Source organism: Thunnus albacares, chromosome 3, assembly GCF_914725855.1.
Source record: "Thunnus albacares chromosome 3, fThuAlb1.1, whole genome shotgun sequence".
Lineage (NCBI taxonomy): Eukaryota > Metazoa > Chordata > Actinopteri > Scombriformes > Scombridae > Thunnus > Thunnus albacares.
Window position 1 is genome coordinate 35,450,308 of NC_058108.1, and position 21,770 is coordinate 35,472,077.

At 39.7% G+C, this 21,770-nt stretch overlaps 1 protein-coding gene across 2 annotated transcripts; it reads left to right on the plus strand.

Moving 5' to 3' along the window:
- The first annotated feature begins 9,918 nt into the window (after positions 1 to 9,918).
- On the plus strand, positions 9,919 to 21,321 carry LOC122976959 (homeobox protein OTX1 B-like). Of its 2 annotated transcripts, none has more exons than XM_044345500.1 (4): positions 9,919 to 10,289; positions 16,859 to 17,037; positions 17,774 to 17,925; positions 19,800 to 21,321. In XM_044345500.1, exons 2-4 carry the CDS (start codon positions 16,941 to 16,943, stop codon positions 20,595 to 20,597), a joined length of 1,047 nt encoding a protein of 348 aa, XP_044201435.1. In that variant the 5' UTR covers positions 9,919 to 10,289; positions 16,859 to 16,940; the 3' UTR covers positions 20,598 to 21,321. The 2 variants fall into 2 exon arrangements, with proteins under 2 accessions (XP_044201435.1, XP_044201436.1); XM_044345501.1 differs by having other exon boundaries at positions 16,862 to 17,037.
- Positions 21,322 to 21,770: the final 449 nt, after the last annotated feature.

Sequence of the window (21,770 nt, forward strand, 5' to 3'; positions counted from 1 at the left end):
TTTTATCCTCTTGAATTTGTTGTGACACAGCTTTCACTTTCTTGTCTCTGCGTTTGCAGCAGATGGGTTCATGTTTACCAGTGTAAAATGTAGATGACTGTAGTTTTATTCCATGCAGCATACAGAGTGAAGCCAAAGCATGTTTACATGTTGACTGTGGGTGGCCCCGGCGAGAATGAAACTTTGGCAGTGTCTTGATAATATGATTTCTATTTTAGGGAGTATTTTCTTTAAAAAAAAAAAAAAAAAATCTCGTTGAACCCAACAACAGAAGAAGAAAAGGGTGACTCATCTTCTGACAGCGTGAATCAGCCTCGTTTCATCCCCGCCACAGAAGGTGTGATCAATTTCTCTCGTGTCCATTTTCTATTGGTAATCCTCCACAAATTGCCCCCCGCTGCAGTTTGTGTATCAGCTATTTGCACTGGATTAATGCGAGTCACTGGTGGCAAGTGTTCAAATCAATGTTTATTAATGGTTTCTTTAAGTGTTTAAAGATTAAGTCATTAACATATTGATGAAGTTTTCGAAGTTGCCCAGGGAGAGAAAAGGAGCTGGAGCTGGAGAGGGTTTGACGAGCTTCTGAACTGACGCCAGCCGTCGACAAACAAGAGGCTGAAGGGAGGGAAAAAAAGAAGAAGAAGAAGAAGAAGAAGAAGAGCTCTAGGCTTCCTGAGAGGAAGGCATCAGGCGCTCCACTCACTGATGCAAAGTTTCAACTGTTTTTCAGGGGCAGCTGTGGCTCAGGAGGTAGAGCAGGTCGTCCACTAAATAGAAGGACGGTGGTTTGATCCCTGACTCCTCCTGCTCACATGTCAAAGTGTCCTTGGGCAAGATACTGAACCCTAAATTGTTCCCAATTGCTTTGCAAGCACCTTGCATGGCAGATTGCCACCATCAGTGTGTGAGTGTGTGTGTGAAGGGGTGAATGAACGGCAGAAACATTGTAAAAGGTTAAAAAAAGTACTATATAAATGCAGCCATTTACCATTTATTTATTAAAATACGGCATGTTGTGCATACTCCAGTCCTCGATACCAGCTACATCTGGAGATAAATTCATATTTACTGACATGCAAAAAATAATTACATGATTGTAAATCCTTTAGAACCAGTTTTTTTTTTTTTTTGCGTTCTCCTTGGGATGTGGCGCAGTCATCTCAGATTGATTTTACCATTCAACAGCGACCTGCAGCCCTTTGGCTCACCATGGTAATTCCCTCTCTCACCTGATAAGGTACCTGATCCATAATAAATCAATTCTAATTAGTTTTATGTTTGGAGGGAGGAGGGAGGGCTACGCTTTGCTTAGGGGAGTCTCTGCTGCTCGCCTTCCTCCCTCTACCCATCATCCTTAGTCAGCCGCCAGTCATCTGCACACCTGATATCAGTTAATCTCCTGATTATTAAGTGCGGATTATTGATGGAGGGCAAGCGGCTGTATTTGGCGCTGCCTCTTGTATCAAGGACAAGCAGGTTTTGTTTCCTCTACGCTGTTTGTTTTTAGGGTGTTTTGTATGTGTGTGTGTGTGTGTGTGTGTTTGGGTGGAGGGTCAAACATGTCCTCAAACTTCTCCTGATAAAGGTTTCCTGCCAGCCTGAAGAGTAAAAGTGATGGAATCTAAAAGGGTCTTTATGGAGCCACTGGCTGTCTCTCTGTAGGACATTTTATCAGTTAATGTTCAGTCTGTCAGACAGGAGGAGGTGAACATTGTGCCTCATGCAAGAACATTTTCTTACTCTTTAACCTAAATCTCTCTGACATTTTTCTGAGGTTTGCTTGTATGAATGTCATCCGTTCATGAGATTTCTACAGTGGCAGACAAGGGCAAACTGACAAACTGTCAAACTGGCAAACAAAAGAAAACATCTTCATCAATTTGACAACACACACATAGTATTTAGAAAATGCGCTGCAAATACCACAACACAACAAGCAAGTTACATGCAAGTTGTGTGCGTGTCAACCTTCTACTCTCTAACAAACGCAGGTTACCCAAAATATCAAAACACTCTTGAAGGCCTCTGAAGGCTCAAGGCAAAATGAGGAACTCTCCACCTCCCCAGAACCGTCAGCTATCAATTTTCCACTTTTGATCAAATCAAGCTTGTACTTCTATAGAGACAACTTTGCCTGTTCAGTCTGATGGCGCAGTTTTTCCACTGCCAATTGCGTTCCAATCTCCACTTTATGCATAATTTTGTCATGCTCTAACTGTAAAATAAGCATGTGTATTTGCTTCTCAAACATTAAACTACTTGTCGCCAAAACGGCAGAGACAAACCAGCAATATTAGTTGGACAGGGGGGTTGCTCCTGACCGACAGCCAAAACACCTATTTCACTCAAATTTGCTTTCAAGATACTGCTTATCAGAAATCTCAACTTCATAATTATCTTTAATAGCTGCTCTTTTGTCCAAAACTCATCTGATGCCTTAACAAAATCAGCCATTTCCTACACCAAACAAACCAGAGGACAGATTTAACTCATTTAACTCTCTCAAATATCAGTGGCATAGCAAGTGCAAACAAGGTGCGCGCAAGGTCCAATAAACCCACAAAAAGAGTGCAAATCCTCTCTACCTAATCTGCCTATCCCAATCTAACACCACTCACCCCTAGTCTTCATGCAGTGAGAGTGGCATTTACTTATGCACTGAATACTGATAGTGTGGAAAAGGTGAAAAAACCACCCCGAGGCTAAGGCTGTGCCCCGAGTAATTGCTCCAACCACGTTTACCGCAACACTACCAGGAGAAAAAAAAACAAACCTGACGAACCCAAACAGGTACCAACACTACACCTACTAGAGGATTGTGCCCACACGCTTACCTGATCCCACCAGCACCACGCTACACAGAACATAACCAATAATGAAACTTATCTTTAAACCAAATCACCTCATATCCCCCCAGTAGCGCTAGCAAAACAACAGCAGTCTACCAAAACAAAACATTCAAGGCTTCCGATTTACACATTTAAAAACAACACAGTACCGTAGTAAACTTGATGACATCAGCTCATTCACAATTTCCACGAGCCCATTCATAAGCCAATTCAATGACCCACCAATTGTGTAATGGATGGACGAGCCCCCAATTATTGTGTAGTACCCAAAAACATACTAAAGTTATGAGTTGTGTTAATCAGTGTTATCAGTGTGTCATCAGATGGATGAGTGGTTGGGTGATGAATGGAGGGTGTCGTACAATGTAAAACCTAACTTAACCGGACTGGGACAGGCAGGTCTTTAAAAACCCCTGGGAGACTGACCAGGTGCTCCCAGTTGCACTGATGACTATACTATACAGCAATGTAACTTAACCATCATCCTCCACTGAATCTGGCAGGTGCTCTGCCTCTCGTGGTAATACATAAATAATAATAATTACCAGTTCCCACTGTAACACAAGAATATTGGTACCACTATGAAAATATGTTCTTAAGTGTACGTTCTTAATTATACTTATGTTAATTAACAAAAATATTCTTTTATTAAAATGTAAATTATTCTTATATTTAACTCAAAATTACTAAATGAACTTAAACTGTATAAGTGACTCTGATGGCAGCTACAGTATGTATTATGACAAGACTAATACCTGGACCAGACGACACAATATCAGCCCATTAATGGCTCAATCTAACAGACTGGGAGTAGTAGGGACTATAGTGAGCATCAGGTAATGGCTCATAACATAAAGTGTCCTGTGTAATGTGTCATAGATGAAGACAACTGATGCAGCTTCTTAGATACAAAAAGACTATAGCAATTTCGCTCTGGACCAAAAATATCAACCAGTCTGTAACATGAGATGAAAAATCAAAACTCAGAGGATCAACAAAGTCATCAGATATCATCCTCTTGGGATCATGAATGTCTGTGCAAAATTTTATGGCATCCAATCTGCTATTTTTCAAGATATTTCAGTCTGGTAGACCTTGGACTGACATTTGCATCCCTCAAGCCTTGCCGGTAGTGAAGCTAAAATGGTGTAAAATAATCCTATTTTTTTATTATGACCTTTATTTAACCAGAATGGTCTCTTGAGACGTAAATCTCATTTTTTCCAAAAGTCCTGTCCAAACAGCAGTAGATGGAAATATGTAAGAAAAAAAACCTTAAAAGGAGGGAAAACAAAATTACATTAGAAACATAATCAAAATTCACTAAATTTCCACAAAAATGAAGGTCGTGTGAAAAAAAACTAGAAGTATAAAAATAAATAAATCAACACAATGCCAAGAAAAAAAAACATGCAGCCGCCCCCGTTCCCCCATCACGGAGAAGTGAAGCCAAGTTGTGATTCCCCAGTTAACAATGTGCCACCATACCTCATCCCTGCCATTGATTTCTCCACCATTTATTTCTGTTTTGGTTCATGCTCGGGGTCTCTGTATTTGAAAGTTGATGCTCCTCTCTAAAAGACGGATTCATGCATAGACTCCGCTACTTTTGTAGTCTGTGGCGGTTTTATATGATAAGCTTTTTTAGACGTTCAAAATCAATATGTAATCCTGTGCAGGGGCTTATCCCCAGGACTAGGCCATTTGTGAGGCTCTTTGAGCTTTGTTACAGGTCTTCTGGCAGCTCTGTGCTGCAGATTGATTAGCTGCAGTGCCAGAATCCTATCAAATGGCCAGCTCTGATGATGGAGCAAACTCTCTCACCACCTCTAGTTGACTGGACCTGGAGATAAGGCCGGATGGCAATTCCCTCCCTCCTGCACACTGTGGGGCGGGGAGGGAGCGCTTGTTTCTGCCCTCTGCTCCTCTGTGGCTCAGAACAGTATCAGGAGCTGTTTTGGGAAGGTGTGAATTCACATTTTAGGACATTTAGCTGAGGATCTTAAACAAAGTGACGTACAGTGAGAGCTATACAGCTATTTCTTACATCAGCAACATCAGTACTTGTGTTTAAATGGAGCCTTTTGTTTTAGTCAGAACAAAAAATACAGAGTGAAGTAGCTCTTAAAGAATGGCCAGTTTAGTTAGTTGTCAGCTTTTGTACAAAGACTGAAATGTAAATCTACAGTATCTACAGAGTAGCTACTCTTTATGACACACACACTCGCCTACTTACGTGAAGTGAAAAAGTGTTTTTTAAGAGGTAGGCCACCCCGTCTCTTAAATGTTTGTCATTTATGTTTACTTTTTCATTAATGCATTATTTCTACCACTCTTCTGCACAGTGCACTTTTCTCTGGTGAAGACGCTATGCACTAGTTTCATGGTGATAAACAGATGTGTCATCTTCTGTTTAATAACTCCAGTAAAACAACTGTTTATTATTTTAATTTAGTTTAAAGTTAAATATACTCTGCAGCTCCTGTTATGAACGTTGGATTTGATGCATTACACATTGCAGAATTCATTTTATTTATCACAGGGCCGGCTAAAGGAATATAGGCGGTTGCCCAGAACGCCACCTTCTGGTAGGCGCTGGTCACTCTCAAAGGAAAAATAATTAAAAATACACCAGTGGATGCCCTTCCTTATTCTCTGCCTTGAAGTAACAAATAATAATAATACATTTGGCACCTTTCAAGGCACTCAAGGTCACCTCACATCATATAAGATCGGTAATAAAACATACAATAACCAACAAAGCACCAGTGATAAAATGAAATAAAATTGAAATTAAATAAAATGAACAAATAAATAAAGAAAAAAAGAAATACCCTTTGCACCCCTGTTCCTGTTCCTCACAATTCTTCATCTGTCCTGGTCTGCACTTGTACTGTGCGCACTGAAAGTGGGGGATGGGTTACCGTATGATGCACATCACAGACAGCCGAAGTACGAGATGTAAGATCTGACAGAGACTGCTAGACTGACTGACTGACGGACAGATGTCCAGAGGCAGATATCCATTTTTCACATTTTATTTCATATTGAAAAGGTCCTTCAGGTGCACAAGAAAGAAAATGAAGAGGAGGAGGAAAAGAAAGCCCAATATAGAAGTATAGTATCTTATGTTAACAATAAAATGCTGTTTTGTGTAGACGTTTCATTTGTAGTAGCTAGCTAGCTAAGTAGCAATAAAGCTAATGCTAGATAATGATGCTACAATAGCTGCTAGACTCAGATACAGATTGAAGGATATGAATCTGAATGGCTGGCTAGCTATCTGGATAACTGCTCCTTCCTAGAACGTAAGACATCATGCTGAAACTTTGCTGACCAATATCAGTGATAATATCAGTGATAATGGCTAACGCTACATCCATAAAGACATAGAGTTCTGCACTGGGTTGCACCAGCGATGTGTAAATTCCTACGTTAGGGTGTAAAATCACACTAGAGACTCAGTAACTACTAGTTAGTTTGTAACTAAATCAGCTACTAAAGTTGGTTGCATCACGATTACTTGGGGAATAACCTAACTAGTCTGGACATAAAGTCATAACTAAGTGGCCAATTAACGCTTTCTGCTGATGGCACCGAATCCTAATCTCGCCCAGGGCACCAAAAAGGCTAGTCATCGGCTTTATCGGAAATCATCAAATGGGAAATGAGGTTAAGCTTGAAACAAAACAGTTCATGTGAAGTGAAAACTGCTCTGAATGTTCACACTTAGAGACATCGAACACTACTGAAGTCTCTCCTTGAAGACATTCATGGTGTTGCACTGGATTGTTCAAACAACCACTGTACACCTGGCCAATCGCTGCATGAAGTGGGCGTCGCACTGCCAGTTTCAGAAAGTTACAGAAATTGTCGTACACACCTCGCCAGGTGAAGGGAGGACATCACCTGGAGAGTGGACTGAAGCATACTGACGCCTGAAAATCTATGTCCACCCCAGCTGTAACGCTCAAATCAGTTGTTTGTCAGGCTCAGCTGGCGTTACCTCATAATGTTTGTGAACCAACTCTGGTATATATATCGTTGACATATACGTCATCAGGTGAAGGATAATCTGCACTGAGAATCAGTTGCAGGGTCAGATTTAGGCCACTGTTGTTTTGTTGTGTATTTTCATTGTTTTTGAAGTTTATTCTGCCTTTATTAAACAGTGAACAGCTTAGAGATGACAGGAAATTAGGGGGGAAAAACTGCAGCTGGGCCTGACAGTCGGTCATTAGTTTTAGAGATATCCTGTCATGAACTGAAGTGTTAGTTTTGACCCGTTGGTGTCACCAGATAAAAAGTCGAAGGATCATGAAAGTCATTAGCTTTTATCTTCATAATCTCCTTTTCAAATTTCATGGGAATCCATTCAGTAATTGTCGAGACATTTCACTTCAGACCAAAGTGTTTCAATTTATAAACGTCACTGTCCTCAGAGCTGCTGCTAGTGTGGCTTCAAAATGGCCAAAATAAGCTTTCAGGTTCTGTTTTCACATTTGACTTCATATATATATGTGTGTGTTTAGGCAAATTTTTATTGAATTCTGACTCAACGTTACATCAAGTGAGAAAATATCTGCTGTTACATCTGAAAAGTTTTATGTGGAAAATGCATAAAATTTCACTTTCAAATGAGAAAAGAAATTTCGTTCTGTTCACATATAAAAATCAATGTGTTCAACGATCACATGTGCTCTGATTCATGTGACTTTTTTTTTTTTTTGCTTCGCTAATTGTCGTTTAAAAACAGCCATTTTCCTCCTCCAAGACATCTGGGAAATGCTTTATCGCCTTCAATATTTTCCTTTTTTTTTTTTTTTTTTTTTTTGTACAGGGAGGGTGACGGGGAACTGAATCTGTGCATTCCTGCGTGCCTTGCCAGCGCTCACATGGTTACCGCTGCTACGCATTGTTAGAGATATCTGAATGAGCGCTGGCCATGCAAGTTTTAATGTGATTGCCCGAGGGGCAGCAGAGTGAAAGAGCGAAGAACAGAGCCAGAGAGAAGGAGGGGGGGGGCATAATCCTAAAAGGATTGGAAGTTAACCCCCCCCCCCAACACACACACACACACACACACACACATCTAAGTAATTCCCTTCACACACACACCTCTGTGTTTCAGGGGGTGATGGGTACTGGATGGGGTCAGTTGGTTTCGTGGCTCTGGTGTCTGATTTCTCCCTCCACGTCCCCCCCCCACCACCACCACCACCCCACTTCTTCATTGTTTGCCTTCTTAATGAGAGGGGCGGGGCCAGAGGGCTCGTGATTGACAGCTACATGTCCCCCCCCCCCCCCCTCTCTAAGTGCTCCTCACTGTGTCTCTCTGTAAGGACTCACCGCTGTCTGTACTGTACTTTGACGCTGAATGACGACTCGTTTCTCATTTCCTGTTTCTGCTCCGGCTCCTCAGGTGTCTGTCAGACTGTCAGCTGACGGCTGACGCACAAGTGGGTTTCATAACAGTACTGTAAAAATACATCAGCTGGGAAGTGTCCCATCCCCAATGACTGAGTTTCACACTGTATGCTCACACTGAACCACTGCTGGATCTATTCTTAAACACACAGAAATCGACTAAAAATGATTATTTTTATGAAATATGGGTGACTGAAGATACCAGTTCTGCAGGAGGAGACAGCATAAATGACCAGCTGGACCACTGGAAGTTATAAAGACTAATTTCCCTTCAAATTTTTGGCTCTTGAGAGTTTAAGTCTGGGTTTCTAGCACAGAACTAAGAAAAACTGGAGTAGTAATGGTGAATACTCTCTCTGACAGTTGTGAGCCCGAGGGGCCTCTGATCATTCCAAGACATCCAGAAACATTTTAATTATCCGACACCTTCTTCTTTTCTTTTTTTTTTATCTTCTGTTGCATACAAAGCACACTTGAGGACAACAATCGGGTGTGTGTGCGTGTTCGGACATGTTTCGCACACATTCGCACCAGCTAAACAAGGTGGCGACCTCGTGACAGCGAGAGGAAAAAGTTTCTTGTTTTCGATGTATTTGGCAGAAGAACGAGGACCAAGGAACGGGAACACAGACATGCACTTTATGAAACAAGCGTCCAGTTTGCTTTTCTAGCAAATGTGCAGGTTTGTAGTGCGTACAGGCGACACAGACACCAATTTTGAGCTGCGTGGACCCTCTCAGACATGGACAGATGGTGAAATGTACTTCATACGGACTCGCACGGATACGGAAACTATGAAATGGCCTTTATGGTCAACCATGGAACACATCCATGTGTGTGGCTCCATACATACAGATAAAACCAGTCTCACACACACTCACAGTGGATTTTAGTCTCAACAGCTTTCACTGTCTGAGTCATTTTTAACCCTTTCATGCATGAATTATAATAACAGTCAGGATTTTTTTTCCTAAGTGTTTTTATTCCCCTTTAGGCATGAAAAAAAATCTTTTTTTTAAACATTGGATGACACACTAGAGTCCACTGTGGTGGCTGATGTGCAACTATACCATCAAAACCCCATGCATATCCAAGAAATCCACTGTAGTGACCACTATGCATGAAAGGGTTAAATCTGTAGCATGTGAAGATTTTTTTTACCTCAATAAACTAAAAGCACATTACAGATAAAAAAATTATAATTTTTATTAACTGGTGAAAAAACTCACTGATCTTTAAAGAAGTTCTCTGCTGGGAGAACGAATCCTCCTATAATAAACATACATGAAAATCAAATGTGAGTTAAATCAAACAGCTGACGGTGATCGACTTATACAAACACGACTTCATCGCTCCACCTCAACTAACACTGTGCTTCATAAATTGAGCATGATGTAAAGTAGCCTGCAGCTCGTTGCACCAGATGAATGTAAGAATGTGTTTTTTTTTTTTCTGAAATGTTTTGTTTTGCACCTCGGGGCCTCCGTACAAACCGGTATCAGACATTATATTAAGAGCCTGTTTGATATTTGCTAATCCTACAACTTCCTATTTGTTTGTCTGTCCAAACCAAATACAAGCTTTACCCATAAAAACTGTCCTGACTGTCACACCAGGACCAGATCTACATTAAAAACAGCAGTCAAATCTGGAGTATATGACATTAATAATGACTGAAAAACAGACTTTAAAGGTAACTAACTACTCACTACACACTTTCTCTTTGAATTTTTCTGCAGCCAGTGAACTTCTGCCTTCTACAAGTGTTTTGTTTGACTTATTACTTCGGTGTTGTGTTGAAGTTGTTTTCCCCTCTCAGGGACGGCTGTGAAGCAGCCAGGTGAGCTGCTGTTATCTGCTCCGTCTGCTCCGCTGAGCCAAGTTCATCATTACTGAGATGTTGAATGCAGAAGGAATGTGGCGGCCGGGGTCAAGTGACTGTACTCTGCGCTCCGGAAAATGTCAGCGCAGAGAGAGAGAGAGAGAGACACTATCAGTCTGCGTCCGCATGTTGTGAGTACTCATCATACCTGCAGGTCTGCAGCTGATCCAAATCATTTATGACTTTATGACATTCAGACTATTGATATTTCACATCGCCTGAAGGGACACAACCTCCACCGTCTGCACGAGCTGTTTTATTCTTCGAAACATGTCTTGTAGATAATTCTTAGAAAACCCTTCTGGATCACTATTTGGCAAGTGCAGCTTTCTGTGGACAGACTGCAGGCTTTTATTTTGAATTTTGGATTTGTCCATACATAAATCAATCTATCTAATAAAACATCAATTTAAACATCACAAAATCCTTTTACTCAAACATTTGGAGCATCCAAAAGTTAAAAAAAACAAACAAGTTGACGAATTCAATATAATTGAACCTTTAAGTCTTCTAAATCACAATTTGGCAAGTGCAGCTTTCTGTGGACAGACTGCAGGCTTTTATTTTGAACTTTGGATTTGTCCATGAGAGCATTGTAAATATAAATCAATCTATCTAATAAAATAATCAATTTAAACATCACACAATCCTTTTACTCAAATATTTGGAGCATCCAAAACTTACAGAAACCAAACAAGTTGACGAAATCAATATAATTGAACAGCTTGGCATAGATGACATCATCATCATCATCATCATCATTATCATAATCACCAACAACAAATCAGAAGCAAAGCCCCTCCTACACCATATACATGTCATAGAGTCATTTTACAATTAACACAATATAAATGCTTATATCTCACGATTGTTTATGTAATATTTATTATTAAAGTATACACGTTTATTGAAGTTGATCATATATTTGATCTTATTTATGGGTAAATCAACAAATAACACTGAACAGAACTGAACTTTCTGCAAAGATTTACGATGGATGACATCTAAACAATTTAATTTCAAATTAATTAATATTCAGATTCATCCAGCAACCTTTGCTGCATCTCTCTCTCCCTCATTTCATGTCATATTTCCATTATAATATATTTATTATCCCTAATAAAGTCATAGAAAACCAAAAAATGATACAATGAAAGTAAAAAAAATGAAGTCCGAATGTGTGTTCATCACTTTTTAATATCATTTGGAAACTTCTGTTGTTTTGTATGTTTCTGTTTTTGGTTGTTTTCTATATTGTGTCTGTTTCTGTATTTTTTCCTCATTATTTCTCTACATCCTGTCAAATTTGGTGATTTTTTTTTTTTCAGACATTTCTAAGTTATAGTGCGTTGAGCTCTCTGTGAGTTTATACATAATCAATCAGTTAACTGCAGGTGGCACTGTGTCATTTGTGTTTTAACCTTAAATTGCACTGCAGCGTGTGGATCAGATGAGGTGTTACATAATCACACGCTGCCTTTATTTCCATCTCTACGTCACCGTCCCGTCACCTCCAGATCATTTTCTCTCCGTGCACGCTGACAGTATCTGCATCCAACTGAACAAATGTCACTTATTTTTTTTTACTTTTTAAACACTAAAACTTGCTGAGACAGTCTGGCCTTTATAAACGCACTCATACAAACTTTTCCCTTTTTGTACATTTTCAACAAACAATGTTCAGCTTAAGTCCCATTTAATAATAATAATAATAATAATAATAATAACTGCATGTACAGTGAAAATTCTCCCAATAATAATCTATGAATATCTGTCATTTAAACACTTTTTAAAAACCAAGCTACAAATCCACACACACACACACACATTTATTATATTATATATTATATATTATCATCACCTCAAATATATGAACTTCCTGAGACAATCAGGACTATTTTAAACACTCACAGCCACATTTTTTCTACTGATTATTACACCAACACACCCCGGGGGAAGAAATGGTTCCAGGGTTTCATATTTAGTCCTGAACTTACATCACCTCAGACATGTATACACCTGTATTTTTTTTTTTTTTTTGCCACATTTTAAACCTTTTCCTGTTGAATAATTTTAACCACAAACACTTAACAATTAACATGAAAAATGCTCTTTTTTTTTGTTTTTGCTCTTACCTGGGAGTCCCAGCTGAGCCGAATCCTGATGGATCCAAAACACTCATATGAGACTGTAGATGTGTATTTTTGCTTTTTCTTCTATCCCATCCTCACCTGCCTGTTACGCTGTTTTCCTTCAGCCTACAGCCAAACACACTGTTGTCAGCTGATTTTAAAGGGTTTCTCTGCCCTGTTCTGTGTCTGCACGGCAGGTTTTGTGTGTTTTTTTATATATATATAAAAATGGAAACTCTGCAGAAGCCCGGCCGGAGCCTCCTGCATGCTTTCTGACAACTTGGGATTTTATGCATCATGCTTTTAATAAGCGTCGACAACACAGACGAGAAACCTCTCCAAACTTAACCCCCACCACCTCCCACACACACACACACACACACACACACACACACACACACACACACACACACACACACACACACACCTCTTTAGGCTGCCTGATCCCTGGATTTACGGGCTTAGTATTAAGAAAATACTCCTGCAATTTGGGATTAGACCCCAAAAACCCTCACAACAACAATGACTCCGTCCATTTGATATCTTGATACTTGTGATCAATCACTGGCTTTGTTGCCGTCGGCCACAGCCAATTTCTGAGAACACACAGAGGAAATGAAACAACAGATTTCCAAACATTTTCATATTCATTCCCCTTTAACAAACATTTTTTTTCTTTTGATTTTTTTTTAAATTATTTTCCTACTTCAACCATCATAAGGTTGTATTTCTCAGCAGGTGCTGCATACAGGCCTCATTTAAATTAATGACTGTTTACTTATAAGTGTCCTATTTTTTATGCTTCATCATGTATTTACATGCATTTCACAGTTGCTTGTAGTACTTTTTTCAGTATGTTTACATTTGTTCAATTATATGTGTATTGGATAAATTATTTTTAAATGAATTGACCTATCTATGTATCATTAGGCCTTTTGACAATAGAGGGATTTACATAAGCTAATTGGTAAAAAAACACTTTTTACTTTCCTGTCTGATCTGTTAAATCGACTACAGTTGATTTCTGTTAAAGGTCATTTAAGTCAAATAACTCCTGACAGCAGCAGCTCTGCTTTAATCAGCTGATGCTCATGTTTGAACCTGTACTGCAGCTTTTTGCTGCCAAGTCACCTTTTACACTCTTTTTAAACATTATTTATATTTCTGGTTGAGCTTGTAGTTGTCATTTGAGGGGGGAAAAAACACTGTAATGAACTGTTCAAAGGAAGGAAGTTTTCATGAAAATGTCTGCGTAGAAATAGAACTACTTAGGGTGAAAATAAAAAGTAATCCTGCCTTTACTGGAAAGTGTTTTGGTGCAACGAAAAATGCTTTAATTTGTAGCAGTGTTACGGGCCTGATGGCAGCTTTCAACTGGCTACAAACTAAAAACGTATACGTCACCTGGTTGCTATAAGCTACGTTTTGGCTAACTGTTTTAAGCTAATTTACGGTTTTATTGACGATGCAGAAAATTCGCAAATTTACATTTTTATTGTTCTTCTGCTTTAAAAATAAAGACCTGTAGTTGAGGTGCAGCTCTAATACAATGAAAAATTAACATTATTTTAACAGAAACACTCCATAATTGAGCTTTAATTTTAATATTCCCCTTTAAAAACGCGCTCGGATGATTCATTTTTCTGGCTGTAATTGCAGTCGACTCCTCTACAACTTTCTGACCCAAACTTTTCACTCGCGTCACGTGGTGCGGCTTCCATTCGAAATGGGCGGGCGTTTCGGCGCCAACCTCGCGTGCTGATTGGCTATCCGCGTCGCCCGTAAGGCCGCAGAGCGCTGTGATTGGCCGGAAGGGGCGAAGACCCGCGTGCTTCCTCGACTCATAGAGGCGCGGGCCGCGGAGACGAGCATCAATCTCCATCCGTCAACAGCGGCCGGAGAGGACGAAACGCGCCGAAGACTCACAAACACGCTTATTTTTTTTTAATTTCTCTGCGTCGAAATGTTAATTTTCTAGCTCGGGAAACAGGTGTGAGCGCACGCGGAGCCGATTGAATCTGATTTATCTGCTGACAGAAAACCGAATAAACTTTCCTCCATGTGGATATTTTTCAAACTCTGGATCTCTTTGCTTTGACATTTAATCGGATTTAAAAAAAAAAAAAAAAAAAAAAGGAGCCAGAAGAAGGTGAGACCGCTGCCTGGTTTTATCTGTAGAGTTCCAGCTGTGTTTCTGAATAATATTTAGGATTAAACATTGGTTGATATTTCATCATGGACGTGTTCCTGTTTCACATGCGCCGTATTTTGGAAGCTTTCAAAACGATGCAGTGATCTTTTTTTTTTTTTTTCAAAAAAGAAAATAGTCTTTACAAAGGTTATAACTTAAATACAATTTAAATAAAACTTTAAGACGTGTTTTGTCTCTTAAATACACGCAACGAGAGAATCAATAATGAATTATCACCTTTGCAAATTAAACATATTAAAAGCTCTTTCTAATATAAGATGCATTAATATTTACTTATAATTAAGTGGCCTAAACGTTACCATTTTAAGGTGTATCGGAGCTCAGTTCAGCCTCCTGTCCGGTTACTTTGCTGATAAGAGTCACTCCGCTAATTGTCGCCCTGTAGATCTAATCTAAATTGTAATGGAGTTCATTTGCACACAGTTTTGACGCATTTACATTGCGTGATTGGGCTCCTTCCTGCGGTTATGGAAATGTGAAGCTTTTCTGGAGTGTTAACGCCTCAGTTCAGATCCATCAGGAGGCCCGCGGCTCCTTTCACAGCACAAAAAGCTATTAGTCCTAAATTTGAGCATTTACCTGCTAAAAGGACCCCAGTGGATTATGGAAATTCTTATCTAAATACATTGTCTTACACTAACAGTTAACAATGAAGGCAACGCAACACAGCTGCAGCAAATGTTCTGCAGAGAAATAGTAAGTCAAAAGCTGCAGGAGTTATAAGTTTATATACATATACATACGTATATACTGATATATACATTATATTCTTTTTTTATTCTTTATATATTTTATAAAGGTTAAACATCAGTCATTAACTTTTACCTCATTTATGTTTCCTTATATTTTAACTCTTGTTTCGCTTTAAGCACTTTACCATTTAGATTAAGGTGTTATTATGATCAACATGTCAGAGCTAAATTATATTATTGAGCTTATTGTTTTATAAGGCTTCTTCCCCACATGAGAAGGACCTGCAGACATGTGACATAAAATAAAAATATATTACAATAAGGACTCACTTACAGTTCAATACAGGATATAAGATTAAACACATAAACATAAATAAGGGAAAATACTGAGCATAAGGAATATTTCGAGGTAAAATAAATAAATAAATGAATCTTAGGCCTAATTCATGACTTAATTGTTACCGTATTAACTCTATAGATTAATAATCTTGGGATATTACGCGTATATTTGGAGACAGCAGAGATAAGTGTAGGTGAGAAAAGTCTCAGGTGAGTTAAAGTGGTCTGTAATTTAAACGTGTGTCTCCGCAGGTCGATTTAATTGTGAGCTATTGAATTAATTAAAACCCAATGAAGATCTGAGTGATAACAGGCAGGGAACATCTCGGTGGATTTTAAAACACGTCAAAATGTCAGAACAGCGGCGGTCTGACGGTTTTTATTGTAAATTATTTATAATGTCTCTCCTGTGACTGAGCTTTTTCAACTTTTATAATTTCCTCATCTACTGAGGCTGCCTGCAGTCTGATGTTATCACTGCATAGACGTTTCATAGACAAGTTGGTGTCACACTTTGTTACAGATTAAATTAACCGCTTGGACGTTTTTTTTATTATTATTCCTCTTTTCAGGATTTAACTGAAAAGTTCACATCATCTTGCTGAATTTTACTCTTTCAGAAAATAGTCCTTCACGTCATTCTGAGGCCTGGGCGTCCTTTTTATTTTCATTTTAAGAGTTGGATGTGATGTGAGGCTGCAGGTCGGTCTCCAAAAAATAAAAAAAAAAAGCCAAATTGTCTCTTTTCCCAAATCTACCAAATTCCACTTGGACTCTACGAGTTATTTCATGAAGTTATTCCTCTCTCAGATTATTATAATGTCCGTTTGCATTTCTTGTGTTGTAAAATCACAATTTTGGTGACTACAAAACACAAAAAACATGGAAAATGTAAAAAGTGTTAATCTGATGTAGAATCAGCAGCATTTGGGACATTTTCCGGTTGCATCTAGAAGCGTTTATCGCTTTCACGGTGGTAAAATACATTCAGCTACATTACAGAGGTTATAGCTGCAGCCTGAAGCTTCCTTAAATATCAGGTTTTGGAGGTTTAATGAAAGGCTTCCATGTTATTATATAATGTGTTTTTAATATATATGTCTTTACTTTAGAATCTGTGAAAGTTTGCGGAAGTTTGGAAAGTTGATAAATTAAATTACGGGCATCACTGAAACGTTTCAGGCCTGTGTTTTTATTCTTGGATTTGTTGCTTTGAAGGACACACACACACAAATCTTTAAGCTGTTTAAGACATCAGCATATATTGATTAGTTCAACTGTTGTGTTTCCATTTGTTGTCGTCTCACTCGTGTCTCCGTCCCCAGCAGGAGCCTGAAGACCTGAACACCGGGAGATCTGCACCTTTCTGCCCGTCCAGACTCCGGTCTCCCCCTCCGCGCCTCTAGCATGATGTCTTATCTCAAACAGGCCCCGTACGGGATGAACGGACTGGGCCTGAGCGGAGCCGCCATGGACCTGCTGCACCCGTCTGTAGGATACCCGGGTACGAGCACAACACATGCACCCAAAACTACCCCGAAATACTCATTTAAGTTCATTTAAGTGTGTTATTCCTGGAAATCTGATACCGTATTATTCCCATCCTCTGTGGTGTTTCTATAAGAGATTATTTCTGATGTTTAACTTTGATTTCTCGTCTGTGCTTCAACTACATTTGGCGCCTATAATGAAGTTTCTTTTTTCTTTATTCTTATAATAATTTTACAGTCATTCTGTCAATTTTTTAAAGATCTGTCACTCAGTATGTCTTCACGGCGAAACGCTGCTTTCGGTAGAAACTATTCTCAAGTCTTTCAGTGACCTTTAGAGTTTAGTTTTATAGGCGGGAAAAAAGTGGATTTAGACGGAAGATCGCGGTGGTGAAACTGCGTGTTTATGCTCATTTAAACTTTATTTTTCAGTCTGTGTTTTGAGTGTATTTGATGACGATAATTAAATGTTTTTACTAATGATATTTATTCAGCCTCTTCATCGTAAAACGCTCCAATCGAAATATTTTTTTGCTTTATAAACTGGATAAAAGTCGAAATAAGTGTAAAAACAGAACAATTCGATGTTTTTTAAACGGCTGAATGTGAGTTTTCAGTATTTAAGCAGCGCATCAACACATATTCGAGCTCAGTTTCTAACTTTGGGCCGATATTAAAGTAGTGTTAATGAGCTTGGAGCGGAGTGAACTGATGATTTTATTGTTTTTCTTCTTCTTCTTCTTCTTCCAGGCAACCCGCGGAAGCAGCGCCGGGAGCGGACCACCTTCACCCGGACGCAGCTGGACATCCTGGAGTCTCTGTTCGCCAAGACGCGCTACCCGGACATCTTCATGAGGGAGGAGGTGGCGCTGAAAATCAACCTGCCGGAGTCCAGAGTGCAGGTCAGACAGTCAGCCGGAGCCTTCTTACTTTATATAACAGAAAAACAATATGGAAATCAGGACATTTATTTTTGCAAATTTTAAAAAATATATTTCTCATTTAGGAGGATTCAGTGCTGTTTGACCTGCTGACTTTTTCTTACCAGATAATTCCACTTGCTTTAAGTCTATTTAGGTTTTTAGATTAACAAATTTTAGTGACAGCTTGATGTAAAAATGAAAGACGATGAAACAAAAACAAGAAAAAAAAGTGTAAAAAATGTTATAAATTAGTTTGGAGGTCAAACCAGGATCAAGCCAGAAGTTCCCTCTAAGCTGAGAGTTTAATGATCCATTGTAACATACAATAACACACACACACACACACACACACACACACACACACACACACACACACACACGTGTTTAATGCCTCTGAGCTCAGGGTTTTTTTTATGTTTTTGGTGACACTCTGTTTTTCACCTCAGGCCTCTCTCTGCATGATTAACTCAAAACGTTCAGCTATTATTGATCAAGTAGAGACAAGTCTTTAATCAAAGGGGGAGAAGTTGGCGGCTCTGGCAGAGTGAAGGACAGGCTTTTGATGCGGTGAGCCATCTTTAGAAAAAAAAAAAAAAAAAAAAAAAAAGGCTGTGAGAGGGTTTTTCTATGCGTCCCTCTGCTGGGCTTAAAGCTGCAATCATGGCTGCAGCCTCTCTGCTGACAGGCCACTGTTACTAACTCAAAAGTCTTGTTTTTATTAAGTATATTTCTATTATTTACATGCTGATACTTTACTGCTTGTAATACAGGCGATATGTCACTACTCAATATGCTCTCATGGCCTTTAAATGCTCCAAACAGTTTAAAGTTTATTGACAACATATAAAACTTTGTCCTGTTTCATTGTCTCTAATTATATTTTCATCAACAAGGATCAAAGAAATATTATAAACTTAAAAAAACGGGAAATTGACTCATAAAAGATAAAAGATTTTGTTTAAAAAAGCAGATAAAGTAGCCCTGAAAACATCCTAAAATACAACATTCATATGTAAAGTTTACACCTTTTTTTAAACTTTGGCCTTGCTGTTAAATTGCTGCATTTCTACCGATTATATTAATAATTAAGCTCGCAAGATATTTTGTTATGTAATCCTAATTATGACTTAATTAAGGAAAAAAGTTAGTGAACAAGTTGTGGCACAGTGCCTCTTCACCTTCAAACACTCTCAAAAACAATATTTTATTTTCAACAAAACTTCCAGTAGAAAAAAAAAAGAATTAAAGGGTCATTTCACTCAAATCACTTAAAAGACACATTTTCTCTCTTTGCTCCGGTTACGTCTATGACAGATTGTTTTGGCATATTCACGATCTCTCTCCAAAAACAGTATGTGGAAGTTCTTTATATGGAAGAAAATAGTCTTCATGTTTATTCAGAGTAAGTGGGACCAAAAAAAGATTGAATTTTTCATGCTATAAGCAACATAAACTAGCAGATTTCAAGAGGGGCTGCAGTAACGTCAGACAAATATCTCAAAATCTAGACAAATAAAACCAAACATTTCCTCGTGGACAGATAAAGGTGATAAAATGTGTTTTACTTTAAAGGGCCAGTTCACCTGAAATACTGTGAGAAAATGTTTCCCATTCGCCTGTTTTATTTATCTACTTGAGTCATTCAGACTCTTTATCCAGACAGTGAAACAGGCTGCAGTTCATTGCAAGCAGCCGACAGTACAGAGGTCAAAGGTCAGAGCACCTCAGTAGGATCATGTGAGAGGGAAGAAGGTGTTTAGTTCCCGTCAGCTTGGACAGGTTTCACTGTTTTTTTCATTTATGATCCGGACGACATGTGGCGCTGACCTTTTGACCTTTCCTGGTTTCCTCAGGTCTGGTTTAAAAACAGGAGAGCCAAGTGTCGGCAGCAGCAGCAGAGCAGCAACAGCGCCAAGGTGAAACCAATGAAGAAGAAGTCCTCTCCGACCAGAGAGAGCACCGGTTCAGAGAGCAGCGGCCAGTTCACCCCGCCGGCGGTGTCCAGCTCCTCCTCCACCTCCAACTCCTCTTCATCCTCCTCCTCTTCTTCCTCCGTCTCCTCCGGCCTCGGAGGACCCGGTCTGATCAGCACCTCTACCTCCGTCACCGCCCCGGTGTCGTCCATCTGGAGCCCGGCGCCCATCTCCCCGGCCCCGGCTCCGGCCGCGCTGCCGGACCCCGCCGCCCCCACCAGCGCCTCCTGCATGCAGCGCTCGGTGACGTCCTCCACCACCGGGGGGACGCCGTCCTACCCGGTGTCTTACAGCCAGACGGCGGCGGCGTACAGCCAGGGTTACCCGGCCTCGGCGTCGGGCTCCTACTTCAGCGGCGTGGAGTGCGGCTCGTATCTGGCGCCCATGCACTCCCATCACCACCCGCACCACCCGCACCAGCTCAGCCCCATGACGGGCGGCTCCATGTCGGGACACCCGCACCACCACATCAGCCAGACGTCAGGGCACCACCACCATCACCACCACCCGTCGCACCACCACCAGGCGTACAGCGCGCCGGGCCTCGCCTTCAACTCCACAGACTGTCTGGATTACAAAGAGCAGACGGCGGCGGCTTCGGCCTGGAAACTCAACTTCAACGCCGCCGACTGTTTGGACTACAAAGACCAGGCCTCATGGCGTTTCCAAGTGCTGTGACTTCCTGTGTTTCTCTCTTCCTCTCTGCTCCTCCTTTCAAAGAAGTATTCCTTTTGTTGTTGGTGGTTTATAAGATCCTTTAAACTAATAGTAGAGACGTTTTTTAAAAGTTTATTTGTGAACGAACTGAAACGACGCACAGAGGGTTCGCTTCCTCCGCCGCTATCAGCAGATCGACTCGTCCAGGATTATTTTTCTACTCCAGAACTCGAGAGAGAAAATGACCCATTTACAACTTTTGAAGGCCTTTTAATAGTTAAATTTCAGTGGAAGCTGCGAGATTGTGCAGTCCGGGATCATCAATTTCAACTTGATGAGGATTATTCTTCAAAGAACAAAAAAAAAAAATCAACTTTGACAGAAACAACATGAAACAAATCTGAAATTAGACTCTTGAGTGGGCTTTTTTTTTTTTTTCTAAAAACTTCTTTTCAAAAAAAAAAAAACACGATGCTGCTATGATTTTCAGGTTGCTGATATTCATTTCTATCTTTGAATCTTGTTCAGAAACTCGTCGTCCGGCCTGTGGGTGTTGTATTTTGGAGATTGAATTGCAGCACTTGTTCATAAGGTGAAAGATTTTTTTGCTATTTGTTCTTTGCAGATGAAAGAAAATTACAAAAAAAAAAAAAAATGTGAATTAGACACGCAATGTCAGTATTCCATTGAAATTTGAAAGATGTACATTCGTGTCATTTATAATAAAGTCTTGTTAAAACACGAACAGTCCGAAGACAAGTTTGTTGTTTCTGCAATGATCAATTAAAAGCTTTAAAACACTTTAAAACCAATTAACAATGAACTGGTTTAACTGGTTTAAACTGATAATAACTGATTGTGAGCAGCAGCTTCAGGCCTGTAGTTACCGTTGAGGACGTCGAGGTCACGTCCTACATACATACACGCAACACTTACTGCAAGATCAGCCGACAGACACCGTGTTTGAATACAAGTTTTCACTTTCAAAGCACAAATCGTTGGCTGAAGCACAAAACCTCTGATCTGAAAAATGCACTTTTTTGAGAAAACTAAAAAAAAACTTGTTTTCTTGCAGAATGCTATTTGTTAAGGATACCCAACACAATACACTGTTTTTGGACTATATTACATTGTAGTATACTAGAGTCAGAACTCCTTAAATTCAGTGTATTTGCTTCCTCGTCCAGTGGAGAT